The sequence below is a fragment of the Vipera ursinii genome (genome assembly GCF_947247035.1).
Source record: "Vipera ursinii genome assembly, chromosome: 6".
Taxonomy (NCBI): domain Eukaryota; kingdom Metazoa; phylum Chordata; class Lepidosauria; order Squamata; family Viperidae; genus Vipera; species Vipera ursinii.
Window position 1 is genome coordinate 21,537,266 of NC_139515.1, and position 25,704 is coordinate 21,562,969.

At 42.3% G+C, this 25,704-nt stretch overlaps 1 protein-coding gene across 1 annotated transcript in view; it reads left to right on the plus strand.

Annotated features, from left to right (window-relative positions):
• Positions 1–285, plus strand: part of POT1 (protection of telomeres 1) — a 60,916-nt gene extending 60,631 nt beyond the window's left edge. The window contains exon 19 of the mRNA XM_083366024.1: positions 43–285. Within this exon, the coding sequence (XP_083222150.1) occupies positions 43–164 (122 nt within the window). The 3' untranslated portion in view covers positions 165–285. The remainder of the gene's footprint in view (positions 1–42) is intronic.
• The last annotated feature ends 25,419 nt before the right edge of the window (positions 286–25,704 follow it).

A 25,704-nucleotide genomic window follows, 5' to 3' on the forward strand; every position in this document is an offset into this window, starting at 1 on the left:
ACACAAAAAACCCCTCTCATTTCATTTACCTTTCATTTATAGATGACTTCCCGTGGCTTGAATGCTTTATTAAATCTTACTATGTCAAAGATGGAACAGAAAACAGACTTTGCTATCAAATTTTTGATACTACAGTTGCTGAAGATGTCAGATCTAACTGCTGAGAAGATTCAAAGGATATAATTTTTATACCTTCACTTGAATAAGTGAACATTGTTTTTTTAATAATGTACTTTTCTACCATGTGCATAAATAAAGAATTTGCCTGAGAGTATAATATTTAAATGGATGTGTTCTATTTTTGTCTACAGAAAACCCATCATTGAAATTTCTTTGCATTTTTTTCAGAATAATTTAATGAACATTAAGTTACTACACTACTGCTGCATCCAAATTCTTAATCTCTATAACAGGGGTGTCAAACTCAATTTCATTGAGGGCCGCATCAGCATTGCGGTTGCCCTCAGGGGGCCGGGTGGGTATGGCCAGGGTGGGCATGGCCTACTGGGTGGGCATGGCTAGAGTGCATATGGCCTACTGGGTGGGCATATGGCCAGCTCTACATCGTTCGCATCAAGGGTGCCTATGAGGGCCTGGGCAGGAGTGGGACAGATCTGAGGGTCTCTGGCAGAAGGACGGTCTCTGGGCCAGGGCCAAGGCAGTGGGGGCCATTCCCTCACTGTTTCCAGGATGACTTCGCGGGCCACATGAAACCACTTTGCGGGCTGGATCTGGCCCCCGGGCCTTGTGTTTGACATGTCTGCTCTATAACCACATGAAATGCCGCTAATAAAATGAAAATCTTGAACATTTCACAATCCTTTAACTTTTTTCTTGTGTGAGATGTAAGCACAACTAATCTATAAGTAGTTCACAATGATGCTAATTGGGACTGGAAGCTCCGTTGTTAAGCAACATGGTCACAAGTTGAAAAACTGTGTGACTACACCACTTAGCAATGGCAGTTTGGGCAGTCTTGGTTGCCATTGTTAAGTGAGGACAGCACAAGGCATTAACAATAGCACTTAGACTTATATACCGCTTCACAGAGCTTTGCAGCCCTCTCTTAAGTTTACAGAGTCAGCATATTGCCCCCAACAATCTGAGTCCTCGTTTTATCAGGATGGAAGGCTGAATCAACCTTGAGCCTGTCAGGTTTGAATTGCTGGCATTTGGCAGAGTTAGCCTGCAATACTGCATTCTAACCACTGCACCACCACGGGCACACCACCACAGCTCATTAAGTCACATGACTTACTTGCAGCCAGCAGGGAAGGTCACAAATCATCATGTGACTGTAGGGACAGTGCAATAGCAGTAAGTATAAGAACCAGTCATGACTACCATGACTATCATTCAGTGCCACAGTAAGTTTGAATGGTCATTAAACCAGGACTACCCATATTTGGTTCATAAGCTACTCTGAGCCTAGGTGAACTGTTGTCATGTCAGAGGACTGAGATAAGAGGGGCAAGAATGATGAAGTACAAATTTAAGTTCTTTAAAGCAAACCAATTGTTAAAAAACAGGAACAGCTTTTGTATGCAAGGGTTCTGCATCAATACTGCTAACTTACATGGTTCCCCTATAATTACTATAATTTCAATGCAGTAACTCCATTTAAAATTTAGGCTTTTAAAATACTTTTAGCCTTATATTTTATTTTCCCAAAACAACGAAACAATTTCTTTTATGCAGAAAAAAACGAGCTAAAACTATAATGCCCACTTCACTAGAATGCTCCTGATTATGCATATAAAACATGCATGAAAGTAATAGTATTTGAATCAAAGATGTGATATAGGCATACATTAGGGAATGATTAAATGATGAAAAAATAATACCAAATCCTTTCATTAAGTGATGCATGTGATTGCGTTTTAATGCATTTCTTAAGAGATCGCATATATTCTAAGGAACTAAATTTGGTCTTGGGTTACATTCCTGCTAATCTACTTTCCTCTTTTGTATAATCTGTTTTAGATACTAAGATATTAAGATTTTCAGGCCAGTAAGCCTGATTCTGAAAAGTGAAACAAATTTCTGTTGATTGGGTTTGTCTTGCTACCCAGTGTTGTTTTGTGTGTGAAATGAATTTATATCAAAATATGTATAATTATGCATATATATATATATACATACATATACATACACAGACAGAAAGACAGACAGATAGATAGATAGATAGATAGATAGATAGATAGATAGATAGATAGATAGATAGATAGATAGATAGATAGATACCTTTTCACTCCTATAGTGTGTATCTTACACTGTACCAAAAGCCTGGGAATTTGAGGGTTTTGCACAGTACCTTAGGTATTCCTAGCACTGCATCTTCTGGACTGACAGCTCTGACATTGTTCCTGAGATCTCTTGGGGCCACTCCCAGTTAGGAGTCACAGCCTCTCTAGTTCCTCCTTCGGGCCCTTGTATTTGTCCAGCTTCTCATATGCTTTCTTCCTAATATTGCTATTATTTGGCATCGCTCTATGTATCACCATTGTGTCTTTGGTATTCTGTATTCTGAGTTATAATAACAGCACTTTGAAAGTCTGATTTGGGCTGTACTTCCCCTCCTTCTTACACTCCATTGAATAAGGGAGAGGTTTGCTTGAACCATTTTCTAATAACTGTATTGTTTCCCAGAACGTAATCAGTATTTCAGCCCACTTTGACAAGGTTTTCTCATATTTCTATTAAGGTCACCTTCCTACCTTACAGTTCTTAGTTAAAGGATTAATCAACACTTTTTGTAGATATATTTTTAGACAGTAATATTTTCCTTATCTGTCAGCTAATAGATATTGAATATATAATTAATTTAGGTGGCCTAGAATTTATTTTTTAAATAAAAGCTAAGTTAACCTCAAACAAGAGTGAGATTGCAATTTTCTGAATTGTTGACAGTGAGATGGGTAGCATATAAATTTAATAAATAAACATAAATATATTCTATAATTGACCTAATCTCAATTTGTATAGGGCATAGGCATAATCTTTTGGGAGTTGGGATGTTACATTTTCAGTCTCAGAAGACTGCCATGAGGAAAGTATTCAAAAAACTGTAGAAAATGCTCATTTTCAGATAGATATTTCTGTAGTTTTCTGAAAAGTCAGTTAACCTTTGAGATTCATCTTAAATTCTGAGATTATTTCCCAAATCCACTGCTTCAAAACATCTTTGACGGTTTTTCATTCTAAGAATAATACAGGACATTTTTAGGGGGAGACAGTAGGGGAGAGTTTCCTTGTAAAGTTCTTCTGCCGCATTTATCATAATTCAGTACTAAAAAGCCTACACTGAAGTTAATAATGCATATGTCTCGTGGTTGCTTTTCCATGAAAGATTGCACAGAATTGATATATCAGGTCAAAATCTCCTATGTTGTCATCGCTGTAATGTGCTTTCTCATATCAGTACCAGATTCTCAAGGTCCTTCAAACTGCAAACCTGATCCTTAAGAAGTGCAACTCCTTTCTGACAGGTGTATCTCCTGAAATCCAGATGTTCAAATTTAGCAGCATTTCCATTTGGTCCTGATTAAATTTCCATTTCTTATCCCTCACTTTCACAGCTCAGGGATTTATAGAGGCTCTCAAGAACATGAAATTCTTGAGCTATATAGTTTGACTCCCCAAATGCTCTATATTGTGAATACGTAAATAATATTTTAATGAGCTTTAAAGCACCTTACATTTTACTGAAAGCTTAAAGTCACATTATTAATTTAAACAATTGCACATTGTTTCACCTATTTAAGTCTATATCCCTAATATTTAGAATCTCAAGAACTATATGGAGCAGAAAAAGCTGGCTAAAAGAATTACGATTTGACACTGGTAGAAGAAATCCTGAATGTATCACTAGATTGTTGTCTATGAACATTTGAATTAGGCTTTTGGTTTTTGGGGGTTGGGCAAAGGGACAAAGGGTTTTTTGATGTTCTGATTAGAACATGTTTTCCAATCTTCCCTTTGCTGAAAAAAAATATTATTTTCATTGTATTGGTTTAATGCAGTGAAATTATTTAAAAACAAAACCTATCTCTATTGGGTGCATACTCGTCTGGATGGCCATTGTTAGAAATTGTATTGTATTGTATTATAATTACATTTACATTATGCCACTGTATTTTTTTTTCTCTGGCTTTTTTGGTCCCTTCATGTCAGTCTTGACTCCTGCAACTGGAGTAGACCTGCAAATTGTCTTGGCAAGATTTTGGATGTGGTTTGCCGTTGCCTGCTTCTCACGGCTGAGAGACTGTAACTGGCCCAAGTGATCACCAGATTAGACAGAAGCATTATACTGAATGTCAGGAACTGTTCTGTGTATTCAATAGAATGTACTTTTGTACCATAACACTCAACCAGAGTGCAGGTATTAGAAGCTGGACTTTGAAATCACTCATAAGTAAGTCACTGAAAGTATTAATTTCCTAAAAACTGATTGTAAATGTTAAATATAAAACCAGCAAACATATAAACCTGCTTCTGGTAAATAGAAAGGAGTCAGAAGAAAATAGTGGAAACAATGGCAACATGATAGTGTCTCATCAATTAATACCCAATAAGTTATTAAAAGATTTAATAAGATAAATTTCATTCTACAAAGTTAAAAGTCTGCCTTATTATTTTTCACTCCCATTCTCCTCAGCCTGAAGCTAAAGACTAGTCTCCAGTTGCCACCCCTTCCCAAGGAAATGGAAGTGGAATATGTGTGTGTGTGTGCATATATGTGTGTCTGCAATTCTTTTCTATTAATATCTGAGCACCTGTCTTCAAAACCTTCATTAAATCTCAGAATACTTGAGCATGATATACTAGTATATCACAAACAGGGCTTTTTTTGTCATAGAACGCCCAGAATGGAGTTCCGGCACCTTTTTTGGATGGAACCTTGTAGGGTAGGCAAGGCAGGTTGTATGACGTGTGAGTTCCGGCACCTTTTTCTTTTACAAAAAAAGCACTGATCACAAATGTTAGTGTTTCTAAACTAGAAATATTCATTTCTTTGTCTATTCTTCCCAAGATGCTATATATTATGTGCAAACAAATATTATTTATTATCTACACAGAAATATATTTGATGTTAAGTTACAAACTAAAAATATTTACTGACTGAGAAAAGAGTGTTACAACCTTGTGGAACAAGGTCCTTGACTTACAACTGTAATTGAGATTGAAATTACAATCATAAATTGTTGTGATCATAAATCAAGGCATCAGATGTCCAAATTGCAAGTTATGACCCCTATTTTACAATGATTATTAAGTGAAAGCTACAGTCATTAAGCAAACCCAGTCTCCCCAGTTTTTTGTTGGAAACCAAAAATAGACACTGGGAACTAGGAGATAATATTACAATCATTGTCATGTGGCCATTGGAAGCTACAAAAAGTTGTAAAGGTGAACTGGTTACCAAGGACCCAAAATGTGATCATGTGACCATGAGCATGTGGTGTTGGGGAGCCATAACACCAAAAACTGTGTTGTACAGGAAAACAGTAATAATACTTCATTAAACAAACTCAAAAGACTAGGAAGCCGCCTGACAGGAAAACACGCGGGAACTTTGACAGCTGTCAAAGTTCCCCGTACAGCGCAGGCGCCACCACTGACAGCTCGCGGCTGTCAGACACCGGACCAGGCGGAAGCCTGAGCTGTCAAAGTTCCCCGCACAGCGCAGGCGCAACCACTGACAGCTCGCGGCTGTCAAAACACCAAACCATGCGGAAGCCGGAGCTGTCAACAGAAGACGACGCGGATTGGTCCCGGTTTGACACGGCGCCAAAATGAACACTCCTGATTGGCCCTCGCTGCCAGCTGCCGGCTATAAAAGCCGGGCAAGTTATTCTATGTTTGCCTTTGTTCTAAAATAAACCTGATGTTAACTAGCCTGTCGTCCGAGTGGTCCTTAGGCTACTTCACTGGCGACGAAGGTGGGATCGCTCCGGAGTTGAAGTCACGGCCGAGGAAGAGAGTTCCCGGCAAGAGCTGTCACGGGAAGTTTTAACTTCCATTGGAGCAACCCAGGACCGGACGACATGGCAAACTTCGGGCGTGTGAGGGAATTTGATACCCGACACCCCGAGAGATGGCAATCACACCTGGGCCAGGTCGAGGGATTCCTCCTCGTCAGTAAAATCACTGACGACAGAGCAAAGGCCGCCGCTCTACTGTACATCAGCGGACCTCCAGTGTATGATGCCGCCGTTGGCCTGTTCAGCCCGGTGCCCATCACAGAAGTCGCCTACGCGGACCTGGTGGACCAGCTGAACAAGTACTATATGCCGGCTCGCTCAGAACTGTACTGGCGGGTCCAGTTCGCCCAAAAGAAACAGCGGCCGGACGAGCCCGCCAACGAGTTCATCGCCGGGGTCAGACACGCCGCACGGAACTGCAGATTCCCCGACCTGGAAGACTGCATCAGAGACCAGGTGGTGATCGGTCTGAGGGACGAGAAGCTGCAGAAGAAGCTAACATCCAAAACCGACATGAGCCTGGCAGAGCTGACCAGAGAAATCATGGCCTACGAACACAGCCACAAGAAGAAGCCGACGACCTCGACCCCAGAGAGCCCAGCGACCGTCTTCCAAGAAAGCGCAACCTTCAGTGACAGCGAAGAGTCGGTGGATTTCACCGACGGAGAAGCCCTGCAGCGCAGAATGGAACGCAGGCAACCAAGGAGAGGCGACACTTCAGACCGCCGCAGGCCCAGGAACCCCCCTCCGCCGTCACCACGTTATGAGCAACGGGCTGCCTGTGCCAGCTGTGGAGGCAACCATGCCCGAGGAAGCTGCCGCTTCAGAAACGCTAAGTGCCACAATTGCGGAAAGACCGGCCACATCAAACCGGTGTGCCGCAGCAAGGGCCGTGACAACATCCATGATCTGGAGGCAAACTCCCCAGGTAGGCCAGCTACCCAGGCCAACAGAAAAAAACCGCCAGGCCCCCTGGTAGGGACTATTGACAGGATAAACAGCCTAAGCGCAAAGGTTAAGATTTGGGTAAAAATTCAGGGGGTGCCCTGCCACATGGAAGTGGATTCAGGGTCAGCAGTCTCCTTAATTTCAGTAAAAACGTATCAGGAGATCTGTCGGCAAGGCAAGGGACAAATTCCCCTGAGGCAGACCCAGGTACACCTAGCTGACTTCCAGAAAACCCCTATTCCGCTGGAAGGGAGGGCTAAGGTCGTAGTTCAGTACAAGGGGTTCAAGGGGGCCTTAGAGGTTTTAGTTACACCAGGGAACCGCACCAACTTGATAGGGTTAAACTGGTTCGGGCCGCTAGGGATCGCCATAACGGGGGTAAACACAATTCAATCACACAGCCTAGAAGCCGTTTGCAACAAATATGCAGACGTCTTCGATGGCACTTTAGGGAAATACACTGGACCCCCCATCTCCTTACAGTTAAACCCATCAATCCAACCAATTAAGATAAGAGCTAGGAGAGTACCCTTTGCCCTAAAAGAAAAAATTGAAAACGAACTTGATCGCCTCATTGGTCTCGGGGTGCTTGAACCAACGGAGGGGGGGACCTGGGAGACCCCTATTGTCACCCCAGTTAAACCTAATGGTGAAGTGAGGGTGTGCGCAGACTATAAGGCGACAGTCAACCTAGCTCTCAGCCCCCACGCTTACCCGGTGCCAGCGGTAAGGGACGTATTTGCTTCCATCCGTTCTGGCGCCATTTTCGCCAAACTTGATCTCACGCAGGCGTATTTACAACTGCCTGTCACTGATGACACCGCGGAAGCCCAGACAATTGTCACCCACCGCGGTGCCTTTAAAGTAAAGAGACTCCAATTCGGCATATCGGCGGCCCCGGGTATATTTCAGGGTATCATGGAGAAGACCCTGAAAGGAATACCCGGGGTCTGCCCCTATTTCGACGATGTTCTCATCGCCGGAGAAAACGAAGCAAATTTAGCTGACAGGCTGTCAGCTGTGCTGAGCCGGCTCAGAGAAGCCGGCCTCAAACTAAAGCGAGAAAAGTGCTCTATTGGAGTCACATCCACTGAATTCCTAGGGTACAAAATAGATGGCCAGGGCATCCACCCCACCACTGAAAAACTAAGGGCTATTCAAACTGCACCAAGCCCAAGGAATAAACAAGAGCTTCAAGCCTTTTTAGGATTATTAAACTTTTACCATGCCTTCATTCCCCATAAAGCCACTATCGCTGAGCCCCTGCATAGGCTCCTGGACAAGGGTACTGTTTGGTCCTGGAGCAAGATACATGAGAATAGTTTCCAATCATTAAAAAAGATTATCTGTCACAGTTCAACTATCACCCTTTTCAGAGAAGACACTCCAATATGCATCGCTTGCGATGCCTCTCCCTATGGAATCGGGGCGGTGTTAAGCCATCTATTCAAGGATGGTACACAAAGACCCATAGCTTTCTATTCACGCACTCTGACCAAAGCAGAAAGAAATTACGCACAAATAGACAGGGAAGCCCTAGCAATAGTCGCAGGGGTCAAAAAATTTCATGACTACCTTTATGGAAGGCCATTTACTATATTTACTGATCACAAACCCCTGCTGGGCATATTCACTTGGAATAAAACTACTCCACAAATTCTCTCTCCGAGAATATTACGATGGTCCACATTCTTAGCAGCCTATTCCTATCAACTAATACATAAACCAGGGAAAGAATTAGGACACGCAGACTGCCTCAGTAGACTGCCCATGCAAAACAAGGACTCAGACCCAGCCCCAGCTGGTCTGATTTTAGCACTCTCTCAACTTCCAGATTGCCCCCTGACTGCAAACATTATAGCCAACAATTCAGCTAAAGACAAAATACATAGCCGAATCCTCAAATGGGCCACAACAGGGTGGCCAGCTCAAAACCCACAACCCCAATTCCAACCATATTTTAACAGGAAAAACGAGATTTCCACCCATAGGGGATGCCTGCTGTGGGGAAATAGGGTCATCATACCAGAGAAAAACATAGACCAAACATTACACATTTTACATGAAGGACACCCTGGCATTGTAAAGATGAAAGCAATGGCTAGAAGTTATGTATGGTGGCCAGGCATAGATAAACAAATAGAAAAATATGTGGGTGGATGCTATACCTGTCAGGCAACCCGAAATGAACCGCCCCAAGCACCAATCCACAAATGGGAAACTACCAGGAACCCTTGGTCACGTATACATTTAGATTTTGCAGGACCAATCCAGGGCCAAAGTTTCTTAATTGTAGTAGACAGCTATTCTAAATGGCTGGAAGTCACTCCCCTTAGAAAAACAACGTCCGGAGCCACTATTCAAGCCTTAAGAAAAATATTCGCCACACATGGCCTTCCTGACACCATAGTTTCAGACAACGGACCTCAATTCACCTCTCGTGAATTTCAGATGTTCGCTATGAAGAATTGTATTAGACTGGTCACGTCTGCACCATTCCACCCATCGTCGAACGGGATGGCTGAAATTATGGTACGGTCCACAAAAGAAGCTTTGAAAAAATTCGCTAAAGGGAACTGGCAGAGGCAGAGAGCACCCCCACCCAACCCGCACACTTAACCCAGGACAGCTGATTTGGGCACGCTCATACACGGATAAAAACAAGTGGGTCCAGGGGACAGTACTAGAACGAACCGGACCCATTTCATATCTTATAGCCACACAAACCCATGGCAACATACGCCGCCATATTGACCAACTCAGACCCAGACAACCACCACACAACTCTGAGCACCCAAAGCAGTCCAAGCTACAACCCCCCCCGGAAACATTTCCTATGCCAAACCAGGAAGAAGAACAACAGGGGAACGAACTACCAGAACCAAACAACCCCCCACCCCTTCGCCGCTCCAACAGGAATCGAAGAGCCCCCACCTACCTAAGGGACTATCAGTGGGCAGGTTCCAACGTCCAAGAGGGAGGAAACGCACCAGGGGAGGGGTAAGGGGTGTGTTGTACAGGAAAACAGTAATAATACTTCATTAAACAAACTCAAAAGACTAGGAAGCCGCCTGACAGGAAAACACGCGGGAACTTTGACAGCTGTCAAAGTTCCCCGTACAGCGCAGGCGCCACCACTGACAGCTCGCGGCTGTCAGACACCGGACCAGGCGGAAGCCTGAGCTGTCAAAGTTCCCCGCACAGCGCAGGCGCAACCACTGACAGCTCGCGGCTGTCAAAACACCAAACCATGCGGAAGCCGGAGCTGTCAACAGAAGACGACGTGGATTGGTCCCGGTTTGACACGGCGCCAAAATGAACACTCCTGATAGGCCCTCGCTGCCAGCTGCCGGCTATAAAAGCCGGGCAAGTTATTCTATGTTTGCCTTTGTTCTAAAATAAACCTGATGTTAACTAGCCTGTCGTCCGAGTGGTCCTTTAAATTGTTGTGATCATAAATCAAGGCATCAGATGTCCAAATTGCAAGTTATGACCCCTATTTTACAATGATTATTAAGTGAAAGCTACAGTCATTAAGCAAACCCAGTCTCCCCAGTTTTTTGTTGGAAACCAAAAATAGACACTGGGAACTAGGAGATAATATTACAATCATTGTCATGTGGCCATTGGAAGCTACAAAAAGTTGTAAAGGTGAACTGGTTACCAAGGACCCAAAATGTGATCATGTGACCATGAGCATGTGGTGTTGGGGAGCCATAACACCAAAAACAGATGGTAAGTAGCTCTCAGGATATTCTTTGTAAGTTCAGTCATAAATCAAGGATTACCTGTAGTCTTTAGCACTGTAAAATACCTGTTTTATTCTAAATATTTTTTAAAAAAGATTTAAGCATGTACATGAGCCAATTTACTTTGCTCTATTATGACAAAAGCAATGTGTTCGATGTACTGAAACACAACTTTGTTCATCTCATTGCTTTGTATAACTTTTTTGACTCCATTAAAGCTAAAGAATCATGCCATTTTCTATTTTATTTCATTCACAAAAATAAATCTGACAGCAAAAACATTATTTTGGTCCTTTAGAACAAAGGCTCTAGTTGTCCAAACACCTTGCATAGAAGGTGCACCTGGATGGTTCTTAATAGGTTGCAGAATCACAGCACTGCATGCCATATGTCCAGAACAAGAAGACCTGATGGGTTTTACTTTAAATAGTTCTTTTGTGCAGGCACAGAAGACGTTCAAAACTTTTTTGCTGATGTTGCAAGTCAATAATCCTGGGGGCTAAAAGAAGCAGGGAGTTCCATTTGAGAATTTTAGAGTGTTTGATTCACCAAGAGGGGCTTTATAACTTTTTCTAGGATATAAAAGTTAGAGAAGGAAAAGAAGAAAACTATAATTGAAGACAAAATTCCTCTGTTTCAAGTATATTGACTATTAATTTGTTCCTAAAGCTATGAGCCTCAGAGAATTAAGGAATATCTCAGCAAAGAAACAAATGTTTCTGCTCAGCATATTTTGTAATTAACTGATAAACATAGAGTACTAATTTTTCAACCACAGAGTAAGCTTGGCTTCGTCTTTCCCATATTTTAAAGATAATGGGGTCGATTGTGTCAGTGTTCAGTGAAGATAATATGCAATTCATAAGAATATATTATATAAGGATGATTCCATATTAATTCTTAGTGTGGTGACTAGGAGTAGGATGTCTTGAATGTCAATGATCCAGTTACAGGATTCTCTATAAAGATTGATTTTTCCCATCATATTTAAAACTATCAACCATTATTACATCCAAGGGCCATGCATATTAAAGACTAGTAAAGATAGTATAAGATAAAACATTGAACAACATCAGCGTCATCATCAATTTTAAATTGAGTTATGTTTATTTAAAATAGATGTGTGGTCAACTGCAGATAAACTGCTTCAGTGCCAAACAGCCTTTCATGCAAAAGCTATTTTAATCACTGTTTAAAAATTTATAATCAGCACGATTTTTTTCATCCTTTTATGTTAATATTTCATCTACTGATAGGTTCCTTACGTTTGCAGTTTCTCAAATTATGTAAGAGTGTGGGAGGCAGGTGGTTTGAAGAAGCAACACAGTCCAGACTAGGGATTGAGGTGTAGATGAGTAAGAATAGGTAAAAAAAATGTATCTTAATTGCATTGCTATAAGTTTCCTGGGAAGAAGGAGAGAAGATTAAATCTGTGTGGAACTTGCTTCTTAAATTTGCTAGTTATGTAAAGCTTAACAAATGGTTGGATAAATATAATTTTTACAAATGGTTATTGAATGTATTATGCATTACAGGTAGTTCTCATTTAACAATGATAATTGGGACCAGAATTTCCATTGCTAAGCAATGCAGTCATAAAATGCAATGTCACATTCCTGCACTGCTTAGTGACGGTTGTTCTAGCAGTTCCGATTGCTGTTAAGTGAATCCTGTGATGTCATTAAGCGTGACATCACATGGTCATTATTTGTGACCTGCCACTCCCACATTGACTTTGTTTTCCATAACTGACTCCCTAATTATTTATTTGAATATTTATTTATTTATTTATTTATTTATTTAATTTATATACCGCCCTTCTCTCAAGAGACTCAGGGCGGTTAACAGGGCAATACGTAAAAGACAAATACAAAAGTTAAAATCATTAAAACATGATTAAACAATGCCCATAGTACAAATTTAAAATTAAAGTCATAATAACAAACCCACCCCGTCCCATCAGGCCAGGCCCGCTTCCTTAAAGAGATGGGTTTTAAGGTCGCGCCGGAAGGAGCGGAGGTCGGGCGCCATCCGGAGCTCTACCGGAAAATGGTTCCATAAGTCCGGTGCACCCACAGAGAACGCTCTCCCCCTGGGGGCCACCAGTCGGCATTCTTTGACCGGCGGCACCCTGAGGAGGCCCTCTCTGTGGGAGCGTACTGGGCGGAGGGAAGTTGACGCCGGCTGCAGGTGCTTTATTGGCAGGGTGGATTTTAAAAGTCAATATAACACTCTGGACAGATCATAAGAGGTCTCAACATACTACAAACTGCAAGATGATTCTAAAGAAAAAGAAATCTACCTCAAATGTCTTACATATTCAGCATGAGGCATGCCGCGTCTTTAGCAATGAAAATTCAGAAACCAGAATGCCTTCTTGGTCCCCTAATGTCTAAGCTCACTTTTACACTGGAAAAGTCTGACATTGGGAAAAGTCAGGGTCAGCTGGGAGAGAGACTATAGGTATATTTATTTTTAAAGCAAGTAATTGCTTATAAAGGGAGGGAGGGAAGGAGAGAGGGAGGGAGGGAGGGAGGGAAGACCCATGGAGTGAAAGGCTGGATTTCCCAAACAAAGGCTGGATGTCTGAGCTCTGCTAGTTTCTCAGGGACAGAGTTTGGGAATTGTTAGAACTTCTGACTTCAAAATATTCTGACAACAAATGTTCTGTGAATCTTGCCTGTCCACTTTACCCATGGTTTTTCTCTTCTCTGAATCTTGCCAAGCATAAACATATTTTTAGCCCATCATTCGTTCATGTCACAAGTTCAAAGTATGTAAACTGCTTGCACATCAGTGACATCCTTAGCCATTACTGCTAAGCTTGTAAGCCGCCCTGAGTCTTCGGAGAAGGGCGGGATATAAATGCAATAAAAAATAAAAAATAAAATAAATAAAAAATTATTTGGTTCAAGACTTCAGTCTGCAGGTTGCAGTCCATGATACCCTTAATAATGGTCTTTCTACCAATCTTTCTTAGCACCCAACTTTTATAGCCATATATTATTATTGGGGGGGAAAACATTGGATCCTTATTAACATTGAATTCATGACATATTATAAGCTTCTCTTCAATCATGTCCAATTATTTTAGACTTCTGGACTAGTCTCTTGGTTTTCTTGGCAGCATTTTCAGAAATGGTTTGTCATTGCCTGCTTCGTTGATCTGAAAGAAACTGGCCCAAGGTCACACAGTGGGCTTTGTGTACAACGCAGGTCTAGCACTCATAGTCTCACATTTTCTAGTCTGATGTCTTAGCCACTACTACACCAACTAGCAGTCTTTGTTATTATGTTTCTTTCTAAAATTAATGTCTTTTTTTTTACTTTTTCAGAACACGGTGTAAATTTTTCCCTGGTCCCTTGAAAAGAAACTGCTATTTTCTGTTCTTTTCTGTCAGCTAGATTTTCAATAACACACATGTCAATATTATTTTTTAATCTTAATTAACATTAACATTTCTATTTTTACTTTCATAATAAACCATTCTCAATCTCTCTTACTTCTGGCTAACAAATTGAAAAAAATAACTTTTAACATTAAAACATCCAACCAAGCTTGATTCCAACAATCATGTCTCCTAGTCTTGTCATTTTTTATTTTTGCTATATAATTTAAAGATATGAAGACTGGTACAGTCCTGTCTCTCTCCCTTTCTTATTTGAAAATCCTCTTTTCCTCCAAATTCAGTTCTTATTGTAGCTTTTTTTTTTTACTATAAACAATTTTACTAAAAACAATTGATAAAAAGGGGTTCTGGAAATTTTATTCAGTTTAGTATGTTTCACATTTGTAAAAGATAACAATTGTTGATGAATTGAGAATTGATGGGAAAATAAATGATATACATGTATACAATTTATGAGATTGTTTTATTCCTTCCTAACATCTGGTGGAGGAGGATTTTTATTTTTCCTTTAAATATCAGGGCAGAAAATCATCTAGTATGCAGAGGATAATCTGGAAGTCAGATTGGGAGGCAAATAAAATGTTCAGTCTCCAACAGAATCAGCTTTTCTGTAGAGTTGGCTCTCAAAATGCCAACTAATTTGCTGTTAGCAACCATTCTGTAATAACATTTGTAAATGCAAACATTTAGCCCATCTCTGTAGTCTTAAATCATTTTATTTACAAGAATGTTTCTCGTCGGTATTTTGGAAAATAGTTAATTGGCTTTCTGCTCAACTCACCCCCCCAAAAAAAGAAAACAAGGAGGGATACACTTTCTGGGACAGAGATATTCCAGTTTTCAAAATGGACAAGAATTCTCAGTGGCAGCTACATTGTGTCTTATTCTCAGCATTTCCAAATATGCTTAGAAAAGCTGGGAATCCCTGCAGTACTGGATCCTTTATGCCCCACATAGATTAATAGGTCAGGAACCGGTTCTGTCCAGCAAACACACTGCTGACCAAATGCAGGCTTGAGGGTGGTGATATTTCCCAAGTGATGTGCTTTCCTACCTATCCTTGCATTGCTCGGTTGTATATGGAGACAGTGAACCATTTGCAGATTTTGAAAAGCTGAGGAGCAAGAAATGCTTTGAAGAACTTGGTGTGTTTTCTGAAGAGGTTCAGCAGTGTTCAAGACCAAAATCTAGTTTAATTGTCTTGGGAATTAGTAGGGAAAGCTAGGAAGGCAGTGAAAGTATCTTTATTAATCCAAAGGGCATGGGAAATATTATCAGTCAGCAGCAGTGATTTATCAAGTCCACATCAGGGGAGACAAAATGATTGCTTTAAAAATGGTTAAATTTCCAAAACATGAGAAAAGCACTGTGACTTTAATGGTGGGTTCAATGCAGCATTTTGCAAAATGAATTCAAACTGCACATGAGAGACCTGTAGGCAGAAAAGGAATATCAACAAATACGAATGCCGAACAATTTAGAGAATATCTTTAGGGTTGCAATTCTAAGATTCAGCTATAAAAAAGAGGAAAGGGGATGAAAAAGAAAAAGAAAACTTCACGGTAAAATGAAAAACAAACAGCTTTCAAAAGGCATTGGTTAAAACAGTGCTAAAATGTCACCTTGTAACAGATTAGAAGCATGCAGGAAATGAGAACAAAATATCCCATGTAATTTGTGGGGAGGCGGGAGGGGGAGGGACTGAAGACAGCTGGAGATGAATAAACTACATCTTGGAAATCTGCTACCAAATAGATTTGACATGAGATGAATTGACATGTGTGCAAGCATGATGTAATGACTGAACAAAACACTATAAAATTGAAATGAGTTGTGTTATCTATACCATACTACCTATAATCACACTTCCCAGTCTGGTTTCAGGATCTGTGGCATTTCAGTTCTCATAATTCCCAGATAGGATTATTTTTAAAGTATTTGTTGGCCTGATTTCTTAGCTCTCCCCCCACACACACCCAGCTGCAGTTCCAGAGATACTGGGAAAGATGTGGGCTGTATTTCGATCGTTGGTTCAATAAGCAGACCTGCTCTGGTTATTAAGCATTCTGAATCAAAAGCCATCTGAAAATTTCAAATTATCTCTACCTTCCCCAGGTACACACACACACACACACACACACACACACACAGAGAGAGAGAGAGAGAGAGAGAGAGAGAGAGAGAGAGAGCATTAAAATGTAGCAGAAGAACAATAATAGGTTTTCGATGTGCATGCAAATGCATTAATTTGGAGGTCCTTTCAGCAACAGAAAATGAGTTTTCTAGGGCATGGAGAAGCTGCAAAATATATCTATATACCCAGGATGGCCGGATGGTAGTGAATACTAGGGATAACATGTAAATATGAACAACAACTTTATTGATTAGCCCTTGGGCCATATCAAAGTACAAAGTTCCAGCAACAAACCGTCACCAAAACTTGATAAAAGATAAAAGATGTAAATATAATAAGAATGATAAGTCAGCATTATCATATGCTGTCCTTCAATCAGAATAGAGCAGGAAGGGACCTTGGAAGTCTTCTAGTATCTAGTTCAACTAATTGTCTATACAATTAGAGACAAGTGGCTGTCCAGTTTCTTCTTAAAAACTTCCAGTGATGAAGCACCCATAATTTCTAAAGGCAAGCTGTTCCGCTAGTTAATTATTCTCACTGTTAGGAAGTTTCTCCTTAATTCCAGGTTGCTTCTCTCCTTGATTAGTTTCCATCCATTGTTTCTTGTCTTGCCTTCTGGTGCTTTGGAAAATAAGTTGATGTCGTCTTTGTGGAAGACTTCCAAATACTGTAACACTGCTATTATGTCACCCCCTACTCCTTCTTTTCTCTAGACTAGCCATACCCAATGCTGCAACTATTCTTCAGTCCTTCTTTAACTGAACAAATGCATAGGTTGGGCACTCTATTGCCTTGACTGATCTATAGTTTTCCAATGAAATCAGTTTACATGAACACAATAAATCTGTGTGATTTGGCAAATAAGGAAAATTACCATTCTAAATCAAGTGGCTTCCTATAGATACCACTTCCTAAAGTGGTCTATAAATATTATCACATTATGTCTTTGTTTTGTATAAGACAAAATTAGATTTGCTGGATGATATTTGTGAGCTGGCATATAGTATTTGTCCAGAGAAGAATTGAAAAAGAAATCCCTAATGTTTGAAATTTAAAACTTGTATAAAATTATCAGCAGTAGGAATAGGAATTTGATGGACTGAAAACTACATAGGAAAATGACTACAATAAAGAAAATACATATCCATATTTTTTTAAAAAAAACATTTTTCTAGAGCTTTATATGCTTATTCAAAAGTGGATGAATCTATTTTTCATAAACATATCCTCCCCCCTACCCCATTTACTATGTTTAATGCTAAATCACCATATTCTGAGTATTTGAGGAGATTCCTGCATGTGTTGGTACAGTAAGCCTTAATTGTTGTAGGCATTTCTAGTTTGTGCACCAAATCAGTAACAGAAAATGCCATGCAGTTGAAGTGCTCTCACTTTTCCTGTTGGTTGACTTCTTTCATGCACCAGGGGCTGATTCTAGGAAAGCTTGGGAATTATATTGGAGACAGTTATCTCTGGCTGAACACACACCAATGGTCATATGCTGTCTCTTTGTCAGAGCAGATTAGGGGTGATCAGAATGTGGATCAGTTTGCAGAACAGTTTACAGTTTGCCATTCAGATTGTCAGAGACGTGGCTCTGTATGGATAGAGCCTCATGTTACCAAGGATGAATTTTAACCTTTGGACTAATGACAATAGATAGCTTTGCAGCATGGTCTTTTCCACCCATGGTCTTGATCCTTGCCCCTCCTGGCTTCTTCATGAGGACAAAGAAGTTAAGACTAGCTGTAACTCTAGGGCAGGGGTGTCAAACAACGTCACGTGACGTGTCACGGCGTATCACAACTTTTTTTTGCCATTCCCAGCAATGGGGTGAGCACAGTTTCGCTATGATGCATCCGGCCTGTGGGCCGGCAGTTTGACACCCCTGCTGTAGGGTATTACTAAGTAGCCTTCATAGAGATAGTCTATGAAGCTTATTAGTAATAGGTACCTTCTTGTGGCCCAACCATTAGTGATCCCTCTGCCAAACCACCTGGTTTTGACTTGCCTCATTTTCTCTAGTTGAAATTGAACAGAATTAGATGTGATACTAGAAGAAGTGCCTCTGCCCTGTATTAGTGGAGATGGAAAGATTACCTTGTTGCAATTGTGGTGCTGAAATGCAAACTATTAAATATATTGTACAAGATTGCCCATGACATGCATTCTATGGTTCCCTAGATGATCTGCATGAAGCAGTTCCAGAGACGACCACCTGGATAGCTAAATTGTACATCCAGTTATAAGACCATTGCCATACCCATGTGGAAATTTTACTTATAATTTCTGGACTGAGTATATATGTTTATTTCTCCTCTATCATGTTCTAATCATATGCTAAATAAATAACACCAGAGATAGTGATATACCCTTTAGAAGCTTTCCTGAATATAAACTAGTCTCAACCTTCCTTTCTGCTGAGTAAGGAACCAGCTGCAAGGTGCCCTTGAAGAAGCAGATTAGCTGGGCTCTCTTCAGTCGTGATGTAGGCCTAGACATGGCACCAGAAAAGCTTTGGTCACCCTAGCAGGGCCTAAATAGGATATTGCAATATTTATATTCTGCCATGGACATTTTAAGTTGTTGATGATGCTTATTGCTATTATACTGCAAATTGCTGGGAATCAGTTGAGAGTATTGCAGTTGAGAAATGTGATTTATAGACAGGCAACCAGCTATAATCTCACTATTCTAGACTTGGGCCACGCTTGGGACCAGGTTCCACCTATTTCAGATGGTATAATTTAATGGTATATGGAACTAGTAATAGTATTTGGCAAATTGCAAAATTGAATCTTGGTTTAATATTTGTGCAATAAATTAACAGTACTTTAGGGGAAAAGAATCTTTCTTTCCTATCCCTGCAATGCTGATTTCCCAAGTCAGGTTAGTTCTGCAGGAGTCATCATAATAGGTGGAGACTGACATAGGAATGCATGAACTGAAAGTCCTGGTTTGCCCCACTCCTTACTAGTGCCACGTAGCAGAGTGAGCACCTGTTACTCGTCCCAGCTTCTGCCAACCTAGCAGTTCGAAAGCACGTAAAAATGCAAGTAGAAAAATAGGGACCACTACGGTGGGAAGGTAACAGCGTTCCATGCGCCTTTGGCATCTAGTCATGCCGGCCACATGATCATGGAGATGTCCTCGGACAAGCGCTGGCTCTTCGGCTTTGAAACGGAGATGAGCACCGGCCCCTAGAGTCAGAAACGACTAGCACGTATGTGCGGGGGAACCTTTACCTTTACCTTACTAGCACTGATGGTATTACCAAGTTTGGGTAATGAAATATCTGCAAGAAAACAAACAAGCTCAGAAAGCACCAAGGGTCCCTCATTTCAACCCTAAGCTACAAATTTATTAATAAATAAATAAATAAAATTAATTAAATAAATTAATAAATTCTTTATTGCTGTAGCACACTATTTTTTATTTAAGCTAAGTCCCACAACTGGATTTTGCATAGTATGCCAGAGGCCACACTGCAAAAAAGAGATAGAGCCAAGAAAAAAAGTGGCAAAGCCAAGAAATTCAATTTGATACAAAATTAAATTTAATTAAAATGTAGTTAATTAAATACAATATGGTGACATCATATGATAGAAACCTAAGGCCTGAGGACTGAGATTCTGCACCCACTGTTTAGATTCTATGCAAACCCCCCTCTGGTAGCTAACGTACGAGTCATGATTCAGCATGTTGTGTTAGCCAAATTCAACAAGCCATGTTTATAACTCTAGTACAGGGGTCAGCAACCTGAAACAGTGAAAGAGCCACTCAGATCTGGTTCCCTCACAAAAGGAAAAACTGGGAGCCGCAAAAAAATGTGTGCACATGCGCGTACATGTGCGCATGTGCAGAACAGGGTTTGACTGAAGCGTGGAGACAAGGCGAGATATGCACCTACCCTGCATATTTGAATTGATTGGTTGAACTTTTTTAGTCCCGCTTTTTTTTGTGGGGGGACTGCACATGGCAGAGGACTGGGAGCCGCAGGAGACGGCTGAAAGAGCCGCATGCGGCTCTGGAGCCGCGGGTTGCAGACCTGTGCTCTAGTACAAATGTAATTGAATGGGAAGTAGATGTGTCTCTCTTTGTTGAATGTACTCTGCCATTTTGAATCACCACTGACTGCTGATCAGTGGCTTCATTTTTGTCATAGTAGCAAGAAACCATCCATGCGTACCAATTAGTTGGCCCAGAGGTATGTTTCCTTTCAGTGCTGAAGATATGCCCCGGCCAAGAGGTTGAACATCACACTGGAGGTGCAGCTGTACCAGCAAACTGACAATATAAAGCTTGTTAGATGCTGAACTGGGAGACCTATGCTTCTCTTACCTACTTGTGACCCCTCTGGGAGGTTGAAGGAAAAGTAGTTTCCCAAGGCTAAGCTCATTATGCTCATTACCTCTTTTCACAGCAGCTGAGCAGAGGCTATATTGGATGTGTTTCTATCTCCCCGTTTCCCTAGCTGGCCTTTCTTATGCAAACACCAAGTTTGTTTGTGCTAAAGAAGTGTGGGCTACTTGGAGAAGGGGAAAAAAAACCTACATGGTGAATGGTACCTATTTCATCAGCTCCACCATAGCAGAGTCAAAACACTATTTGCAAGAGGTAACTAAGAACTACGTATTGCAATGTAATATGATGGCAGAATGCAGTCAGTTTTCATCACTGATGCTTTACTTCTAACAACAGCTCAGGAAGTCTGCTGTAGACAAGTTATAAATTTGCTGTATAGTCAAAACCATGATCCTGGTGAAAGGAAATGGAAATGGTGCTTCTGGATCATCTGACAGCAGCCGCGTACTACAGTTGTAGACAGGTTCAACATCCGGAACACTCCTGCAGAGACTGGGAAGGGCTGCCCGATATCTGGTTGGCAAAAGAAAAGCAAAATTGTGATTGTATTTAAGAACATTCATATTTAAATCATTGAGTTGCATTTTCAAATTGGAGAAAGAGGATGTTAAAAACCCTTGAAATGGGAATTTCAATATGTTTAATAAACCCTCTGTGGCTTCCCTGAGAAGGAGTGTTCAGTTTTTAAAAACTTTTACATCTATTTCGAAGCAAGTCTATTTAACTCAATAGGATTTAGTTTGGAATGAAAATGTATAGGTTCAGGCTTCTTAAACTTTTTATAACTGGAAAGCATTAACATAAATCTAAGTAAAAAATATAGAGAACTGATGGAACATTGGATAATGTTCCTTTCCTACTTACCCTAAAAAGAAAAAGAAAAAAGGAATGATGTTGCAAAGAAGGCAAACAGTAAGTGAAATAATAGTTCCAAAGGTTATTAATCTTTTATTGGATCAATTCTTTATTAGGTTTTCCCTGATTATTATATTAAAAGAGCAATAGCCAACTTCAAGATCCACCAAAGAATGAAACTGGAAGAAAAGGGGTATGAGAAAGTTATGATTACCAAACTTTATATTCCCACACTACACTGAATCATAAACTAACCAAACAGGCTAGAGTTTGCACAATATGCTAAACTCCAAAGTAAAACCTGCCGTGCCATGCCATGATTAACATAATTGAGAAAAGGAGAGGAAGACAATTTAGCACTGATAAAGATATGGTAAAGGAGCTACCTTGCAACCTTAAAGGAATTTATAAACAAATAAATTTAGCCATGTAATGGGGTGAGCTCCAGCCCTCGCCCCAGCTCCTGCCCAGCATGCAAATGCAAGCAAATAACCAGGTACCACTGCAGTGGAAAGCCAACTCCATGACATCATGCTGGCCACACGACTGTAGAAATGTCTTCAGATGGCACTGGCTCAGTGGCCATGAAATGGAAATGACCCACTGCCCCCTACAGTCAGCAATGGCTAGCAGCAAAAAAATCCACAGGGGTCTTCTATGCTCATAAATGGCTCATCATCTCCCTGCAAGGAAGCATCAGATAGGCTCCAATGTAGCCCAGGATTACTCAACCTCTTTATAAATGGCTTACAGGATGGCATGGGAATATTTTTCCAAGTTGTAATACCAAGCTATAAGGATTGGCTAATCCTTTACAGGACACAATCCCAGATAGAAATTATCTCAACATGCCCAAACACCCCCAATTCAACAGGCTTATATTCATTCATGTCCAATGGAATATACTGCTTTTGAGTAGGAAAAGTCAGATACACAGAGGATTGGGAAGCTATGGTTAAGTGGCAGGGCCCGTGAGAAGACTCTAGAGCAGGATGCATCATAGCGAAACTGCACCCATCCCATTGTCAGCAATGGCAAAAAAGTTGCAATACGTCGCAACACATCAAGTGATGTTGTGAGTTTGACACCCCTCTACAGCAGACATGTCAAACTCGCGATCTCACGTGACATTGCGCACGTGAGATTGCGTTAGGACACCGAGCTTGTCGATCAGGTCAGAAGTTTGGTGGGTCGAATCCCGAGTGCCGCGTAACAGAGTGAGCGCCTGTTACTCATCCCAGCTTCTGCCAACCTAGCAGTTCGAAAGCACGTAAAAAATGCAAGTAGAAAAATAGGGACCGCTACGGTGGGAAGGTAACAGCGTTCCGTGCGCCTTTGGCATCTAGTCATGCCGGTCACATGACCACGGAGACGACCTCGGACAAGCGCTGGCTCTTCGGCTTTGAAACGGAGATGAGCACTGCCCCCTAGAGTCGGAAACGACTAGCATGCATGTGCGGGGGAACCTTTACCTTTACCTTTTGTAGATGACCTCCAAAGTCCCTTCCAGCTCTATTCTATTCTACGAACAGGGTTCAGAGAACATCTATTTAGACTTACACTAAACACTGTAAGTGTAAAGAACAGTGAAAGGAGCTAGCCTCCTTTAGCTTGCAAAAAAAGAAATGTAAGAACAGTCTACAAAAATTTGAAAGATTTGTTATATGAAGGAGTTAGAAAGGGTGGTGACAGAACTACCTTCCTGCCTATTTTAATATCTCCTACCAGTCCTACCCTGTGAGAGCTGAACTTGTTGTAAGCTGAAAATAAGAGCAGACCAGGATCTAATTATTAGGAAGACTGAGCACTGGGAAGCAATGAAACAGACTCCCCTCTATCAGTTATGGCTTTTCCTCTCTGGAGGTTTAAATGAGGGGCTGAATGCACCAGACAAAAGGTTTGGACTAGAACTAGATGATTATAACTCATCCATCCCATGAAGAAACAAAGACCAAGCTTAGCACGCGCACTGACCGAACGTAGCTTACTAAGTCCTTTCTGACCTGGTTAACTGCGTTGTGTTACTACCACTATCGCCGATTTCGGCCAGGACCGGGTTGCAGCCTTTCGACCTAAAGAAAACCCCGAGGCAAAATTCACACTGACTTTAGCATATAAGCAGCGAGACTTGCAAACGTTCGCTGAGGCGAACTCAGCTGTCGTTACAATTCCTGGCTGAGGTACTTCTCTCCCGCTCGTTAACTCAATTCTAGCCAGTAACGTCCAGCAGAGAAGAGTACGACAGGCGTGGTGTACATAATAAGGACCGGGAATTCCCTCTACGTCGAGGTGACTCTCCTGCACCACCACTTTCCAGCCTTGCCTTAATTAACCTAAACCTCGGCTCTTTTATGACTCATGGACTTCAACTCCCAGAATTCCTGAGCCAGCCAAGCTGGCTCAGGAATTCTGGGAGTTGAAGTCCATGAGTCATAAAAGAGCCGAGGTTGCCTACCCCTGACCTAAGAGCTCCTCACCCTCAAGGCTGCAAGCAAGCGCGCGCGCCCGCGCGCACGCATCAGGTGCCGGGGATTTCGCCTTTGCTGCGTTTTGGATCGAGCAATTAGGCCCTGGTCCCTGGTCCTGTGATGTCCCGTTGTCTGGAAGCGGTACAGATTTGGATGGGAGAAAACAGGCTTCGACTCAACCCGGCCAAGACTGAGTGGCTGTACATACCGTCATCTCGTTTAGTCCAAGAGGTTCCATCTCTGACTATAGGAGGAGAGATGTTACCTCCCATTGATAAAGCACGCAATCTGGGCGTCCTCCTAGATTCACGACTCAGTTTTGAAGATCACATTGGAACCGTGGCTAGGGGGGCATTTGCCCAGATTCGTCTTATATACCAATTACGCCCCTTTTTGGACCGAGATGCCCTACGTACAGTCACCCACGCACTCGTTACCTCCCGTATTGATTACTGTAATGCTCTCTACATGGGGCTGCCCTTGAAGACCACCCGGAGGCTTCAGCTGGTGCAGAATGCAGCTGCACGGGTTGTGATGGGAGCTTCCCGATACTCCCATATTACACCCCTCCTGCGTGAGCTGCATTGGCTACCAGTTGCCCTCCGGGTGAGATTTAAGGTGCTGGTACTTACCTTTAAAGCCCTACATGGCTTAGGTCCGGGATACTTGCAGGACCATCTGCTGCCGGGAACAAATTCCCATCGTCCAGTACGCTCACACAGAGAAGGCCTCCTCAGGGTACCGTCAGCTAGGCAATGTCGGCTGGCGACCCCCAGGGGGAGGGCCTTCTCTGTGGGAGCACCAACCCTATGGAATCAGCTCCCCCCTGAGCTTCGGATAGCCCAAAACCTCCAATCCTTTCGCCGCGGCCTCAAAACACACCTGTTCCACCAAGCTGACCTAGACTGACAGGCATTTCAATTAATTTATATTTAGTATTTTTAATTCATTTTAAAATTCTCTAATTTTTATTGCACTGATGTTCTCAATTTTCATTTTATCTTGATTTATGTACTTATTATATGTTTTATTGTGAGCCGCCCTGAGTCCTTCAGGAGATAGGGCGGGATATAAATCCCATCAATAAATAAATAAATAAATAAATACGCCCTGGGCCGGGCTCGACTTTACGTGCGCTCGGCTCCTCTATCACCCGGTGTGATTGGGGTGGAAGGGAAACGCCTCTGCAAATATCAACGAGAACGAGAAAGCAACGGGGGTTCCAGCAGTCCCCCCCCCCGCCACACACGCACACACAGAGACACACGCGCGCGCGCGCGCGCTTTCACTCCGGAGCCGCTTCGCAGAGAAAGAAGCGCTGGGCTTCCCGAAGCGCTGGGAAGCGCGGCGCCTGCGCACTCGGAGACCTCCAGCCTCTTTCTCCCGCTCCCCCGCCTCCTTCCCCACCTTTAACTCGAAGCGGCTACCGAGCGCGAGTTGGCTGGGGCGTGAAAGCTTAGCGGAGCGGCAGCCGCCGGGGGTGGGGTGGGGGAGGTGGGAAGGCGTTTGCCTGCCTGCCTGCCTCTCGAGCCCCGAGGCCAAAGACAGCGAGAGAAAGGCAAGGGGTTTCGAGCAGGATTTTCCCCGGCCCCGCAGCAGAACGACCGTCGCTGCCGCCGCCGCCGCCGCCGCCCCTTGTCCCCCGCCCGCAGATTCAGAAGCTGCCCTTTCGTGCCCAGCTGCCAGGCGCGGATAGGGCGGAAGGAGCAACAAGTTGTGGCTGGCTCTCCAACGGGCGCTGCTTCCAACCTGCTCGCAGCTGGCCCTGGAAGCAACTTTGCCGGCTCC